The 16,047-nt window shown below is 37.0% G+C and overlaps 1 protein-coding gene across 3 annotated transcripts in view; it reads left to right on the top strand.

Annotated features, from left to right (window-relative positions):
• Nucleotides 1-16,047, top strand: part of ZFYVE28 (zinc finger FYVE-type containing 28) — a 167,221-nt gene that overhangs the window by 104,871 nt on the left and 46,303 nt on the right. For all 3 annotated transcript variants that reach the window (XM_064448988.1, XM_064448987.1, XM_064448986.1), the window contains exons 3-7: nucleotides 1,349-1,486; nucleotides 4,346-4,548; nucleotides 6,195-6,284; nucleotides 8,229-8,318; nucleotides 11,561-11,662. In XM_064448988.1, the coding sequence (XP_064305058.1) occupies nucleotides 1,349-1,486; nucleotides 4,346-4,548; nucleotides 6,195-6,284; nucleotides 8,229-8,318; nucleotides 11,561-11,662 (623 nt within the window). The remainder of the gene's footprint in view (nucleotides 1-1,348; nucleotides 1,487-4,345; nucleotides 4,549-6,194; nucleotides 6,285-8,228; nucleotides 8,319-11,560; nucleotides 11,663-16,047) is intronic.

Raw genomic sequence — 16,047 nt, 5'->3', positions numbered from 1 at the left:
TTGTAAATGTTTGGGGTGTTTGTTTCTTTCAACAGCTTTGTTCAAGTGGAATGTGTTACCTTCCTGATACACTTGCAAAAATATATTTATGTAAAATGTTTTAACAATTAAAATGTAAATGTTTATACTAGTGTGTAATAAATGTTGCCAGTGGGGTTTGTTTATTTATTTATTTATTTTGGATGACGGCAGCTGTGGTTATGGCATTGGTGTTAAGATTATTTTGTGGCAACAGCAGCTCCAGCAGTCTGCACTGAAATTACAGAAAATGTGAATCTTCTTTTGTACCTAAAGCAGGTTTTGTCTTTCTCATTGGGAACATGCTAACAGGGCAGGTCTCTTCAAAATTAATGTCTTCTATCATTTTTTAAATGCAGTGGAGAATAAAACAGTAAAATGTAGACTTAAAGCAATTCTGTCTGTTAAACAGTTCTACAGACAGATTTGTTTTTATTTGTTTGAAAAATATTTTAAATAAAACATGAATTCTGTAAATAGTTGAAGAAGCATGAGACAGACAAAACATCTCTAATGAAAGCACTCAGGCTTTTTCATGCTTTGAATCTACCTTTATTATGTTAATCAAATTCTGTGCAGTTCCCAGCAGGGGTATGTGAAAATTATCTTTTCAAATAAATGGATACAGATTATTTACTGCATATGAAGAAGCTGGTTATAGGTCTTTGATCTTTGTCCTGGTGCAGATGTAGATCAGGGCAGTTATTAAGACTCTAACTTGTGTGGTGTCTCCTTATCCTCCTGGGTGGCCGGGGGGGTGAGATGGCAGGCAGGTGGGCCAGCCCTTGCCCACTGGGGACTCAAGTGAGGAAAGTACCTGCTTTCAACTCCCAGGATGAGTTTAAGTCTATTCAACCCCAATGGTCCCAATACAACTCAATTTCTAATGCCTCCAGGGTACTCCGTTGGGTGTTCTTTTCCAGAAGAATGAAGCGCATACCGTTGGGGCTGGTGAGAAGAAATGAGAGAAGTCAAATTTACTTGTATTTCTAGTTTATTTACTGATAATTTACAGATAGATAGCTGGAGGTAACGAGTTCTCTAAATCATGCCTTCTCATCAGAAGTCCTGCTGAAGTAGTCAAAGTGCAGTGAATCTGAGAAACAGTCTCTAGGAAAATTAGAAAAAGTGAAGTGTGCCGCTCTTCTTTCTATGCAGTAATCTCCTCTCTGTTTTCTCTGTGTGTGTGATGACCGTAAGAGTTAAATACTGTGTTTTCTATCTTGTTTAATTAGTTGGTTCCTCACTAATAAATTCTGTTAAAAGCTACCAAAAAAATTGTGGGGTTTCTGTGGGAATGGTATATATTTTATCCTATATTTTGCTTCAGGATAATGTTTTGAATATCATAAATCAAATCATGGATGAATGCATTCCACATGAACGGGCCAACCGAGACTTCTGTGTTAAGTTTCCAGAGGAGATACGCCATGACAACCTTGCAGGACAGCTTTGGTTTGGAGCAGAAGTAAGTCTCTCATATTTCTGTTACTTGGGGTAAATGGACAATTTTTTGTGGCATAAAGCCAGAAGTTTAAAGTACATCTTAAGACTTTTCTGCACATGGTACATATAATTACAGAGCAAAGTCAACATATTTGAGAACTTGCTCTGGATGCTCAGTGGAACGGATTCTTTAACTATGGTTTTGGTATTGGTTGGGCTAGCAGTGTATCAGATTATTTTCATAATTGTCTGCTGTCATGACCACCTCTTAAAAACTATTCTTTTGTGAATGAACATCTGATTAATAGTCTTGATATTTTTTTTAATCCTGATGGGCCATCTGCATTTCATGCTTTGAAAATCTTAGAAACCAGTATAGATATGTAGGGGGATTTTATCAGGATAAAAGTACAAATGCATGCTGTCACTTGATTTTAATGGCTGTATTATGCTATAACTCATATTAAACCTACATAACTTTGAGATGACATTTGTTGCCCATAACTCACTTGTTTCACGTATACGCTAAAAATGGTTTCTGTGCAAAACACTGAAGTCCACTTCTCTTCTCTTACCTGGTTTCTCTTGAAGACCTGCTTTTACAGCAACCTGTAGGAACAAAGGATTTCTGTAGTGAATAAGCTTTAATTATTTTACCCAGGGGAAGCCTGAAGTGTCAGAAAAAAGGATGTGATATGTAAGATACTTATTCATTAGTACTGATGTCTGGCTTAAAAAAAAAAAATCATTGTGGCATCTTCAATGATAAACTTAGTGTCTTCAGGTCTCCTGGCATGAGGGTGACTTTAAGCACCATGGATTTGCTGAGAGTTGAGGGGTGAGTAGTCTAGACATCCCACTATACAACAGCATGTTGTGTGGTTTTCAGCTTTGCCTAACCTGTATTTGAAGCTGCCCTTCAGCTCTTGTTATTATCCATTCATTTCTCTACTAGTTCCTCCTTCCTTTTTGAAGTGCATGCTCTCCATCAATGGTTCTGATCTTATTCAGCCCAATATGCCTTCGTAAGTTCTGTTTCTGACGTGTTCTTTGACAATTGTCAGTTGTAGGCTCCTCTTAGTCAGGGAATTCTTGGGTAGAATTTACAAAATTAATTTGATACGTCAAGGCTTTATAATCCTGTCCTCAGCAAAATCAGCAGCAATTTTTCGTCTCGTTATCATGTGACCTTCATTGCCATCATCCAAGTGACATCATGCTGTCTGACATGTTGGCTTAATGGTGCTTCCTTGTAGTTAGGTAGAAGAAGATGGGGTAATTCTTTCTGTAACGATCCATAATTAATCCCTGTGAATCCCATTATCCTTCCTTACTTTAAGAGACTAACAAACTGGGATTACAGCAATGAACAAACAGGAAAAATGCCAGCCAATGCAGTAACTTCTCTTTGCATTGTGGAAAGTGCGTGAGGGACTCACTGAGACAGCCAGTATCTCCTAGGATGGAAAAACAAAGTCTCCCTTTATTCACTGTTTGCATTATGTAAGCTAATGCTTTTACTCTTTTCAAACCAAACTTTCACTGTCTCCAAATCAAACCACCAGGCTGGAGAGACCTGTTGGTTTCAGAGAAAGTAACATATGCCATGATGAAGCAATGCTAACTCATACTACTGTAGATACTGTCCTCCTGTAAGTTCATGTAGTAAGGCGGACTGTATGGACTGTTATGAATAAATACTTACATGTCCTTGTCAGTGCAATCGCTCTGAGTTAGCGGACTAAGAGTACCTATCAACAGGTAAGACTTGCCTTATCTGTACTTTCCCACAAATACTGCTTTGGCTGATAAGAGGTAAGAACATGACCTTCTGTGACCTTCCCTTAAAACACGAATCAGTGCATCAAGCTGCTGAGCAAGGGCTGGGAGTGCAGGTCTCCCCTCAAGAGCTGCAGAAATGCCTCCCTTCCAGGGGAGTGCAGGCGAGAGGGGAGGGACACATTGCTGCAAATGGAGATGGGAGTGGGAAGAAAAAAAAATGAGGACTTTGAGATTAGAACAACTTTGTGTGTTTGCAGTTAATAAAAATATTTCCATTGATACAGCAAGTATGATATCTATCAGTGCTTGTTGTCTTCCAAATATATCCATAAAGGAATAAAGGCACTTTTAAAAAATCTTGCTATTAAAACAAAGCTATTTAATGTGTTACAGTAAAAATCTATTTTTAATGTCTTTGTGAGCTGGTCAGAGGGAGTCCATGTATAACTCTTGGGCAAAGAGTCTCTCAGATAGCTGCTTTCCAGAAACTGAAAGGGAAGAATCACTTTGTGACCTGATTTCTATGTTCTTTCCTATAAAATAAATTCACAGCTTCTGTGGGAGCCAGGATACTGGTCTAGCTGGACCACCAGTATAGCCAGTGTGATCAGTTTTGCTGCCAAAGGCATCACAGTTGCAGAATTTCTGTTCTTTTTGTAAAATAAATCTATTCCTTATAAAATCAATCAGTCCAGCCTGAATCAAAACAGTCACTTGATCATACTTTAGCTGGATTCATATCCCTTTTATGCAAGCAGTCCTTGCATGCATACAGTATATATCCCACCAGTGCTTCTTGCCTAACTAGTAGGAGATGAGCTTTTTTAAGCTGTTTTTTCAGCTCTGTGGTTCTTGCACTTGAACCTCCCTCCATTCTCATGTCTCCCTGACGGAGCTGCTCCCTAACCTTTTATGTGAAGGCTTCCGACTCTGCATATCAGTCTTAAATCTTTCACTTGTTTAATAATTTGCAACAAATTGGGGCTGAGTACTGCCCTTGTTCAAAGTATTAATTATCACAACCTGTGATATTTACAACCTGTGTAAACTTAGAAGTAACTTTGTAAAAATTAATATTTTCTCTCAATGTATTTCGTAGTGTTTGGCTGCTGGTTCAATTATTATGAATCGTGAAATTGAGAGTATGGCTATGAGGCCATTGGCCAAGGATCTGACCCGAAGCCTAGAGGAAGTTAGAAACATCATTCGTGACCAGGCCTTGAGGGATTTGAACCTCTACACAGAAAAAATGAAAGATTCACTCAAGCATTTTGACGTCCTTTTTGCTGAATTTGAATTAAGGTAAAAGATCCAAAGCAAATGTGTTGTGAGCACTGGCTTGGCTATTACAGCTGTTGGATGGCTTGTTGGTTTTTGGAAGTTGGCTGTTTTGTTCTGTTTTATTGGAAAAGTATGTAATTATTTTATCATGGTATTTGAATTCTTCAGTAATTTGTTGTATTGTCAGATCTTTTTTCCCCTTCCAGTGTAGCAATAATGAAAAGAAAATTAAATAGCTTTTTAGCAATCACCATTTGTTCTCTTCAACTAAACTGTAATCTTCCATTTGCATACTGGCATATGGCATTTGAGGGAGGTTTTCCAAGACACAAAAGGAAGCCATAAACCTCTTCCCTTAATGTTTTATTTGTCAGAGGAAAGGCGACAAATAAGAGACATTTTAAAAAATTGTATGATAACAAATAGTCTAGAGATTATGAGGTTTTGTTCTCTTGCGCTTAGAGATAAAAGCAAGATGCACCCAGTGAATTTAAGAAGGCAAATTGAAATCTGATGAAGGAAGTGCTTTTACACAAGCCATAATTAACCGCAGGAACTCACTGATTTAAAAACTTGTGATTGAAAAATGGCTTGGAGTTTTATAGCAAAAATAAAAATAACTGCTTTTTGGGTGAGAAAAGTAACTGTTTACTGCATCAAAGGTCCCATTGACCAAGTCTTGCATTGTGCCTCAGAATTTAAGCCAGCTTCCTGCATGTCTGTTAGATGTTTGGGTGCTGGGCAGAGTTACAGACAGGATACTGGACAAGATTGTCTATGGATCTAATAGAATAATAAAGGTATTCCTACCTTCAGCAGAACAAGTTTCTTAGAACTGAGTAGCATTTTAAATTTTTCTTGGGAATAATCCATAGACTGTCTTGTCTCCCATTACTGTTTGCCCTTCGTCAGTATTCATTTTCTCTTGTATTATTTTATTCAGGTAAGCAATCTTTTCTGATTCAAAAACCATCACTCTACTGTCACATTGAAAAACATTTTGATTGAAAACAATGGCTACATACCAACTCTGTGTACAGCATTTTTCTTTGCCATTGAGTTGCAAACAACTTTTTCCCTTCCTGTGTTGTCTGTAGTCTACAAATGACTGGTTAAGTAATATGGTGACAGAAAACCCCTTACTTTTACCAGTGTTTCTTGCCTTGTGAATTAGGGCTTTTGCATGGAATTCCACATACAAACGAGGCCAAATTTTAAGTCTCCTAAATTGTCTCTGCTTGCTAACTGAATTTCAATAGTAATTTCAGGTGAAACCTTTCTAGAGAAAATGTGCATTTCAGGTTTTTTTTTTTTTCTTAAGGAAATGCAGAGTAAATTATTCTGTCCTCAGGATGAGGCAACAAAGATCCTTCTAGGACCCAACTCCCTGTGCCGCACAGTATGGAGTTCCGATTGCTAAATGTGTGTAATTATACTTATAAATTACTACTGAGTTCCACTGCCTCAATCTGCAATAAGTAAATTGGCTGCATTTCTTATAGAGTCCCACACTGTACAATTTTCATAGTGAGTGCTGTCAAACTAAATGCAAAATGGTACAGGAGAAGTTATGTTTCTAAGATGATTTGTCCTAGGTTTGTTTTCATTTATCATCTGATTTGTTAAAGCATGTAAAACATCAGTACATTATTTTATAATCTTTTCAGTTATGTGTCGGCCATGGTACCTGTGAAATCTCCAAAGGAATATTATGTACAGCAAGAGGTAATCGTACTTTTCTGTGAAACTGTGGAGAGGTAAGCATTTTAGTTAAGTACTAGATTTTCATGTCTTCGCTTACTTTCAGTCTGAGCTTTTGTAGAAGTACTTTAACTGTAGTTTTAAAGAACCATTATAAAACACCAGGTATTTTGCTTTTCTAGCAAGTATCCAAGTACAAAGTTAAAAAACATTAAGAATGCTTGCCAGGCACAGGCCTGTGCTTTTTTATTTTCTAGACAAAACCACCCCAAAGTCAATAATCCAACGATAACAATATTGGTGGTATGCCTAGTTATAGATGTGTAAATGAAGTCTAAGCACTTGAATGAACTAAATCTGTTTAAGGTGTCAAGAATCAATGATATTTCATGCAAGAATACATGGGGAGATGATTCAAATCAGCCGTGAACCTCTAGTGATTATCATAAAGAACTTGTAAAGGCTCTTTAAAATCTTAGAGGACTGGAGCTTGACTCTATATGTATGAAGAGATGATGTTAAAAAATATATATCTGGCAATTCTTAAGCTCTCTTAAGAGTATAAGGTGGTAAGAAAAATGTGGATTTGTTTGGAATGTACTGATTTGAACAACTTCCCACACACACCCCATGACAGAGTAAGCAGCCGAGCAGGTGGGCAGTAGAGAGGAACAGCATGTGTAATACCCAGCTTTAGTGAGGTTTTGAGCAGTGCAACACACTTCTCAGAAGGAAACTAGTGAAGGGTAGTCCGGGTGAAATTATTAGAGACCAATTGACTGTAAAATGACTTGGAATAAGCGTTGGTTTTATTGTCATATTAGGAGAACTTGTGAAGTGGGACCCTGGGTCTGTTGTGGTTGATACTTCCATTGAAGACAAAAGGAGCACAGAGCACACTGCCACAATCGGTAGATGACACCAGAGGTGTTTAAGCATTTTAAAAGGCAGGATTATAACTGAAAATGGTCACAACGAGTAGGAGGAATTTACCTTCCACTAGTCAGAGAGCTACCGCATATGCACATATTTGCCCAGTAAGAGGAAGAAGATGGTTTCTCGTTTGCAGCTTTGGCTAATCTGGCAGTGGACTGTAAGAAACGACGGGGTGAGGGTGGGCCACGCACTGACAAGTCTATCGGCCGTTAGTACAAAGCAGCGATTCCTTTGTGTTCTGTGTTCATTTTGCTGTCCGCCAACAGCACTATTGGCAAGATAAGTAGTGACAAGGAATAAGAAAACGTTATTCCCATTCTTTTTGGGACCAGTCAGATCCCAACAGGACTAGTGTGCTGTTTTGAGTGTTACCTTATGCACTGATATGGACAAATCTGAGAAGAAATTTGAGGATGTTATGAAACTTGTAAGGAAATCAAGAAATTGCGAAGAAACCTGGGAAGCATAGCCAAGTCAAAAACCTAAACAAATTGGGTTTCCATCTAAAAGGAGCTTAAGATATTTGAAAAGTTATTAGAGGGCAGTGGAGTGTCCCCCAAATATTAAATTCCTAGATTTCAATAATAGTTGCTGTATAGAACTGGGGGGTTTTTTCAGTTGGTTTGTTAGTTTAGGGGGGTTGGCCTAGATGATCATAGCTAGTTTTATTTGAAAATGAAACCAAATATTTTCCCGTATTACTTCAAAAATCTTTCTTTTAGTTGAAAAACTCTAAGTACCAGTACCTTTCGGTAACAAGCTGAAGCTTTTAATTTACTATGAAATAGTAAATAAAAAGGGAAAATGGCATGAAAATTATTTTGGTTTTGGATAGCTATAAAAGCTTTAGGTGTTTAAACATTTTTTCCTGTATTAATATTTTTTTTAAGGCAGAGACTCCAGCAGTCAGTTATATACATAGTGTTGTGGCTTGTACAAAAATAGTTCATTAGTTAAATGGTATCATTTGGTTTGTCTTATAACAATTTTTTCAAATTTTTTCCTATTGAAATGTATTCTTCAAGAGTTTGACCTCTTACTAAATAATTAATTCTTCTGCTTAGAGCCTTAAGGCTTGGATACCTCACTCAAGATATGATAGATGACTATGAACCAGCTTTAATGTTTACAATTCCAAGATTAGCCATTGTATGGTAAGTCATTTTTTTAGCTACTCTCTACTCTTAACTCCACTTAAAGATTTATTGAAGATTTCAAAATATATTTTGTTTCATGTGAGATTTTTTGTTTTTTTTCTTTTTAAATAATTACCAGTTTCATGTAGAATAGCAAGAGGGAGAACGAAAAAGAGAAGGTAGAATATATAAGGCAGTCATCTGGAACAATTGATCAGTTGTCTTCCAGAAAGAAATAAAAACCCTGAATTTAGAATGTCAGTCTATAGATTGTCACATTGCCAGAAATATTTTTAAAGCAGATATTTTGTGTCACTCAAAAATACAAGTCTTAAAAACAAAAATAACTTGCAATAGGAATAGTGTATTTTTCTTAAAGACTCTGGATTCAAAAGGAATTGTCATGACTAACTGCACTGTTACCACTGAGTGAGGCTTAAGTCTTTTTCAAGGAAAGTATTAATATGTTTAACTTACACGTAGATTTGTGCCCTGTATTGACCACTCAAGACAACAAAATTAAAACAGGTTTTTTGCTTAATGCAGTTTTTGCTATATTGAACAAATAAGATGCATTTTTCCTAATGAGTTTTTATGATTTAATGACAGCAGTTTCTCTGGAGTAAAGCCAGCATATTTTTAATATTTTATTATTGTGAATGTTTTAAAGTTAGCTAATATAAGTAGTATAATTGAGGGAAATAAGAAACCTCAAGTCCTGAGTGTAATACAGTTCTCCTCAGGACATCCCTGTGGCCCATTGTTCCTGTTAAATAGGATATTGACTGTAATTGTCATTCTAAAAATAATAACAGTAATAATCAGATTATCAAAAGCCAATGGGAATGTGAAAACTCAGTTTGAAGCTGCTGGAAGACACAATGCAGAAGAATACATTATGACTAACTGGAAAACAAAGGGTGCTCTGGAAAACATGCCATATCAATCCCAAATTACAAAGAAGGACAGAAAAGGAGAAAAGACAAAAGTTTAACTGCTCCAAAGTATCTGGTGATTTGAAAATAAACCACTGCCATGTGAAGTTCCACAGAAGAACTACACTATCCAGATACAGTCTTGTCTGGAAGAAATGCAAGCCTTTTATTTGGACTGTGAAAGAAGAAGCCTTTAAACACAAGACGGGTGCAACTCAATGTTGCCATGCTGTTGCATTGTCCTGTCTTAATGAGAAGGATGGGTCTGGAGCAAGGAGAAGTTCTGGATCCCCTCAGTCTTCTAACAGCAAAGACTTAAGGGATACTTTTCAGAGACATTTTTGTCTAAGGTTCCTTTTCAGTCATCAGTTTACTGTCACATTATACAGTGTATGTTGCTTAGTAGGTTAACAGGTATCAGTGAACTTTGAACCTAGTAGGAAATACTAAGACACACTTTTTTCCAAGTTTTAATTCTTTCCATGTTACAACTATATTCAGACTTTGATTCAGAATGCTTTCAAAGGTCTTATATATACAAAGGCCATTTCATAATCTTTTTTCATTATACTCTAGCCCTGTTCTATTTTTTTAGATTTTTTTTTTCTGCAAGTTAAGCTCTGTGGAAAGTGAACTGTACCTGGAAATTGCCAAGGGAATGGTGATTCTGCATCAGTTAGAAGTTCAGTGAGAGCAGCCTTGAGCTTCCACTCAGCAAAGTAACATATTTTTAGGCAGAACATTAGTATGTGAGTCAGCAATAACTACTTTGCTTCATGGAAGCCTGCTTGTTGAAGCTCAGAAAGCTTAGAAAAAAATAAGTGTGTAACCTTGGTAACAGGATAATTGGTCTTAAGCCACAAAAAAAAAAGTGGCTCACAAAAGAAGTAACTTTTTTCTCTCTCCATTTCTCCGCTTTCCCTCCTCTTGCCCTGAAAGCCCCAGTCCCCAAAGCAATGTTGATGAAGTTTAGTAGTCAAATTTATTGGACCCTCCGTTATCGTGACAGCTCTGAACTTTCTGGTAGCCATGTTTCCAGCCTGATGGGAGACCACGGTGCTATCCTAGTACAGGGGCAAGAGCCAGACTCTGGGTCTGGAAACAGAACAAAAAGGACAGTATATACCAGATGGTAAACATAGTATAAGAGGTCATTTTTTTAATACTTTAGTGGGATTCATATGACTTGCCACATCAGCTCTGCTGCTGAGTGTCAGAGAGCCTTTGGTGGTCATGCAGGATGCTTGTGAACAGCTGGTGAGCAAGAGACATCAGCAGCCTTCTTAGCCAAGGGTGCCCATTACTCTGGATGATTTGGATGCAGAGTAGCTACAATCCTCTCTGAAGCAACATGTAATTTGAGTGTAAGAAAAGAAACGTAGCTTTGAGATACCGACAGCTCAGTTACCCAAGGTAAGGGCAAGAAGGGGAGCTTGTCTGGCTAAAATATGTAATCTCATGTGAGAACACATGATCCATTTGCATTTGAGAAACATACACTGCTTTTGCAGTGGGCAGAGGATTAAACAGTTTTCAGCAGAGTGGGGCCTGGTGTGGGTGGAATCCACTCTCAGACACCGTGCGGTATGATGCAGCAGATAATGGTGAAGAAGATGAATTTTGTTTAATCCCTGACACACAGACAGGTTTGGGCAGTAGTGATTCAGTCGGGGGGAACTGTTGAGATATCTACAGGGAAATACACGGAGGCTTTCAGGATCATGAACTAACCTCTTCCCAGGGAAATTTCCACAAGTGCTGAGTTGATTTAGAAACATGGTGTTATCAAAATGTGTTATGTGATTTAGCAAATGTTTTCTTTTTTACCACGTGTTAATACCAGGTTGTATTTATCTTAGAGGTAGAAAAACAGGAGTTCAAGAGTCAATTATCTTAGAAATTATTTAGACTGGAAATAAAAAGCCATTTGCAATCTCTCTCAAGTCAGTGAACTTCACCAACTTACCTGATAATCAGTTTCTTGTTTGTGTTTGTTGTTGGGGTTTTTTTGTTGTGTTTTTTTTTTTTTTTAATGGGCCAGCTGCACCAATGAATTAAATATATGTTCTTCCTCTTATGCTTCCATTACTTTTTCTTCCATGCTCTAAGGGGGTGGGACAGAGGGCAGGGGATCTCTTTCCTCTTGCTTTAAATAGCATTTAATTTTAATTGTGGGTGATTAAGACAAAAATAAGGTAACAATAGGTAACTTGAGTGTAGTTCTAATGTTTATGTACAGTTGCTTTTCTGACTCCTTATTCAGCAGTTGCTCTGTGTAATGAAATCTTATTTTTGTGTGTGTTCATGCATGCGTTTGAACTACAGTGGCCTTGTTGTCTACTCTGAGGGACCATTAAACTTGGACCATAAACCAGAAGATATGTCTGAACTCTTCAGACCTTTTCACACTCTGCTAAGGAAAATAAGGCAAGTAATAAAAGATGGTTGTAACCGCTTCTCTTCTGAAGTGAAAATCAGAGGCAGAAAAAAGAATACATAAATGCCTAGAAAAGTGTTTGTATGCTATGTTAACCATAAACTGCATTTTCTTTCATCTGCCTGATATGCCCATGAAATAACTGAATGCAGTTTTTAATTTCATGGGAGTTTCCTGAAGTCTTCATATTTTTGTGATAGTTTCTTTTTTTCTGAATATCATTTTATTACATTTCAGACTTTCCTTTTGGTTGGATGATGCCTGAAATACTAAAGTTGCAGTTTATTTTTGGGAGATCCTGTTTCTAATTAGCATCAATATTTCTGTTTAACTAGGCTTATTACATTTTCTCTTTATGTTATGATGCAATACTCTGTCCTTAATCTAACAAAAATTACTATTTTTCATACTGTGGATCTGTTTTTACAGGATGGATCATTTTATATATACCTCTCTTCACAGTCCTTCACTCATGGTAGCCATCAGAGATGTGGGCTTTGGCTCAGTTTAAGTATAAAGGGCATCAAAGTATTTTTTTCTTAAGTGAGGGCTTTAGAATACTGATCTGTTACATTGGAGAAATCAAGTTGTATCTTTAAAGGATCTTAATATTCAGGTTTTTGTATTCATCTTTAAGGTATGTTATCTGGGTGTTAAACTTTTCAAAATCCTTAAGCCCTATTGTCTTAAAATTCCAATTTGTATGTCAACTGCAAATTTTGTTCTGAGAAATTTCTAGACACAATTTAGCAGAAGGTTTTTATTTCCTGTGTCCAATTTTCACCTGTTTATTGCCTTCCCTGTATGTCATGATGGCAGTTTGATGTAAGAATAGTTTTCATGTAGATAAGTTTATCCGGATTAATCTCCTCTCACCTGTTAGAGGTGAGGCATCTCCTGAGGGAGAATGCAGGCCCTGTCAGGGATGTTCAGAGAGGAGCCTATTTCTGAAGTTAGCTTCTGTGAATATCCAGACGACACCCTTTTGTGTCCCTTGAAGATTTCCTAGTATTTCTGTCTAGAAGTGACACAGTTTTATTTTTAGGTACATTAGTGATACTCATATTGAAATGTCAAAATTGACAATCAGCATGTTGGGGGGGCATTTAAGGGATTACAGTTTTATAAAACACTGACTAAATAACAACAACGTGATTCAAGGAGCAAAACTTAAGTTAGAGGAGGAAAGAAACTTTAGTGGTACTGAAGCTTAAAAAGTCCATAAAGTTTACATTAAGATACCTTATTCCCAATATATGGCTATCACAGAAATTTTTGCCAGCATTCCACTGGCTGACTAAAGCCAAAAGAATATTTAAAATCTAATATACTTCTCATAATCTGTACTTTCTGCTTACTCCTTACGTTTCACAACATGGCAAATGAAAATCAATGAAGTCAGTTTATTGCTTAGTCCATTTAATTTTCAGTTACTCTGAACTTAATGCTTGGGTTGAAAACACATTAGTAAAATGCTTATTTGTTCAATAACTGCAATTTTCAGTGCAAACTTCAAAAAATGAAAGGGCTCAGATTTCTTTTTGGAAAAAGTTGTGATATACTTTAAGTCTTAAATTTATTCTTTCAAGTGAGCATTAGGAAATGTGATTTCAGTTGTCTAGCAGACAAAGTTTGCAAAGTGTTCTTAGCGAGATAACTAATAATCCTTAGTAGGATAATTAAATTACTTTTCAAAGTACCTAAGCTGTCTAGATTTTGTTGTGGTTGCTATCACAGATTTTCTTAACCCGTCAGGCTGCAATGCTGCAATTCCTACTCAGTGAGAATGTTCACAGAAACCTATAAGGGAAGATGGAATGAAGTATTTGAGCTGGTCCCCAGCAAAAAGGGAGCATTTTTTATCAAGAGTCTTTCTCCACTATCCATCACCAATAGTGAAGGCATGAAAATAGATTCAAGTAGTTTCTGTTAAAATAGTTGCATCTTGTGTTGCAGTTGTGTGCCTGTTGTAAGAATATAGAACATCTTACTGCAGAATATGATCACATACTAATACTCTGTAAAGTTCTGTAACTTTTTAGACAACTAAATATTTTAACTCACGGAATAACACAAAATATACAGCTGATTATTTTGTAGGATTACAGGTAATTTTTAAACTGTATTATCCTAAAACATCCCTCCTGTTAAAGGCAATGGTAAGTAATGTATTTATTTGGATCCACATGACTAAATCAGAACTAGCAGAGAAAAATTATCAGCTAGGAAAAATTTTGCTGTCCTGTTGGTGGCTGGCGACTTTGAAAACAGTAGAGATTGTGGAGAATCTCTGAGCAAAAGCAGTAAGGGTTCTTTTTTTAGGTTTTGGTAAGGTTGAACAGCTAATGATGATTTAGAATGTTTTAAGTAATACCTAAGCAAGGTGCTTGTTGATTTTAGATTTTTAAACATCAGCATTGGTATTTTATACATCTGCCATGCATAATTATATAGTAGCGTTATCTCTGTTCCTTTTAACCTCAGACATTTGAACCATTTCTGCCAAACTGCTGTAGTCTGCCTAGAAAGTATATAAAGCGTATCATCTGGTATATGCATAGATATTTAATTTAGATGCCTGTAACAGTGAACATTCTTGTGATTAAAATATTACCTATACTATATATACATTTGAGGCTGCTATATGGAGATTTTCAGAGGTGAAGAAACCTGGAATTTTACAGTACTCTTTAATTCTGACCTTTTTTTTGAACCTTGGTTTTGCTTGGTGCTTGTTTCTGGACGATGACAATTGGTAGCAGGGTCCCTGTGGGTTTTGGTGGTGCAGAATCAACCACATCGCAGAAAGTGTGGTGTAGAATCAGAGGATCATACCATTTTACACTGAAAGCTTTCTATATCTCTGACTAGAAATCCAATGCAGTATACCTGTTGTCAGTGTGTTAAAGAATGGTGGGGCTGGGGAGGGGGCTTGTGAAACTCGAATGCTTTTAAAGGCTGCAGAGTGATTGGGGGGAAACTCCTTAGTTTTCCAAGATGGCTGTGTTTAAAACTTTGAGTTGATTTAACACTTCTGGAGTAAAGGAGTAGCAGTGATATTTGTTATGTTGGTGTTGGTTTCTCAGTGTTGATTTATCAGAACAGATCTGCAGACTTTGGTGTGCTGAAGTCAGCTCGGCACTGCGGAAGCAGGAGGATGCAAACTGCGTTCCTGTACCTGCATCACGTTCTTATGGTGGCAGCTCCGTAAAGACAGCTGTTTATGCTCTGTTTAGAGCATGAACTGAAGCACAGGCTGGCAATAACAATGCTGTTCTCTGAGAACAGGCAGTTTAAAATTCTAGTCAGAATAGGAGCAAAGTTAGTGAAGGAGGCTTGGAGAATGTGCGAGATCAGTGTACCTGGGGTTTTGTGGCCCTGTCCTCCATTCAGCCAAATTTGTCTTTAAATGGACCTCTGGCCTCAGATCTTCAAAGAAGTAATTTCTGCACCCTGGATATTGGCAGTAGAGTAAAATATGTTTGTTGGTTTTGCAATAGGCAGAGTAAATGTCTACTACTGCTTGTAACAGGGAGAGTACATCTTAAAAACTCACCTTGATTTTCTGCCAGTGGCTGTAGCCACTGGAAGAAAAATGTTCCTCATATTTTTAAGGCTAGACTACCTTCCTGTGATAATATGCCAAAAAGAGTAAAAGCAGGTGAAACCCCAAAATGGGCCTTTTTTAAAATTCAGTGTTTTCTAAAGCTTCTGTGAGAAGGAAGCACACTGCTGCTATCACAGTGGATTGCAGAAGCCCTCTTTACCTGCGGCTTCTGAATAATGAAAGCAGAGGGAAAAGTTCTTTTTTTCCATACAAATACAGCACTTGGTTAGATCTGATGACAAGTTACAGATGCTTCAGCAGAAAAGGAAATGAACTGTGGAAGTAGCTACAGCTTAATTAAACCTTACGGTTTAATAATGATGCCTGATGTTTAGTTTTAAACTTTCAGTAGTGAGATTTAATATTTCTTCCTGTACACTGGTTGACTTAAATTTTATTCTCAATATTTACATAGGCATTTTAAAACATGCCGTGTTCCTAATGTCGGTAGTGAATCCTGTATAATCTGATATGCAGTGTATAAAAAAATCTAACTGTTGATTAAATATTTGTCACCTTGCAAGGAAACTTGTATGTAAAACAGCCCAGTGAATCTAGGGGTTTTTTATGCAGAGAAGTGAAGATAATCGTCTGACCCTGTTTTAGAACAAGCTTTATTTGTCATCAGCAAAATTTTTTGGTGTTTGAATTGGAAATTTGAGCATATTTCCTTTGAATTTAAAGCAGGATTATTTCTCTACTGAAATAATAGGGTTGGTGAACTATTACATGTAATCCAACTGATTATGTACAGCAACTCCTGCAAGG

The sequence above is a fragment of the Phalacrocorax carbo genome, chromosome 4 (genome assembly GCF_963921805.1).
Source record: "Phalacrocorax carbo chromosome 4, bPhaCar2.1, whole genome shotgun sequence".
Lineage (NCBI taxonomy): Eukaryota > Metazoa > Chordata > Aves > Suliformes > Phalacrocoracidae > Phalacrocorax > Phalacrocorax carbo.
This window is presented reverse-complemented; position numbering and strand designations above follow the sequence as displayed.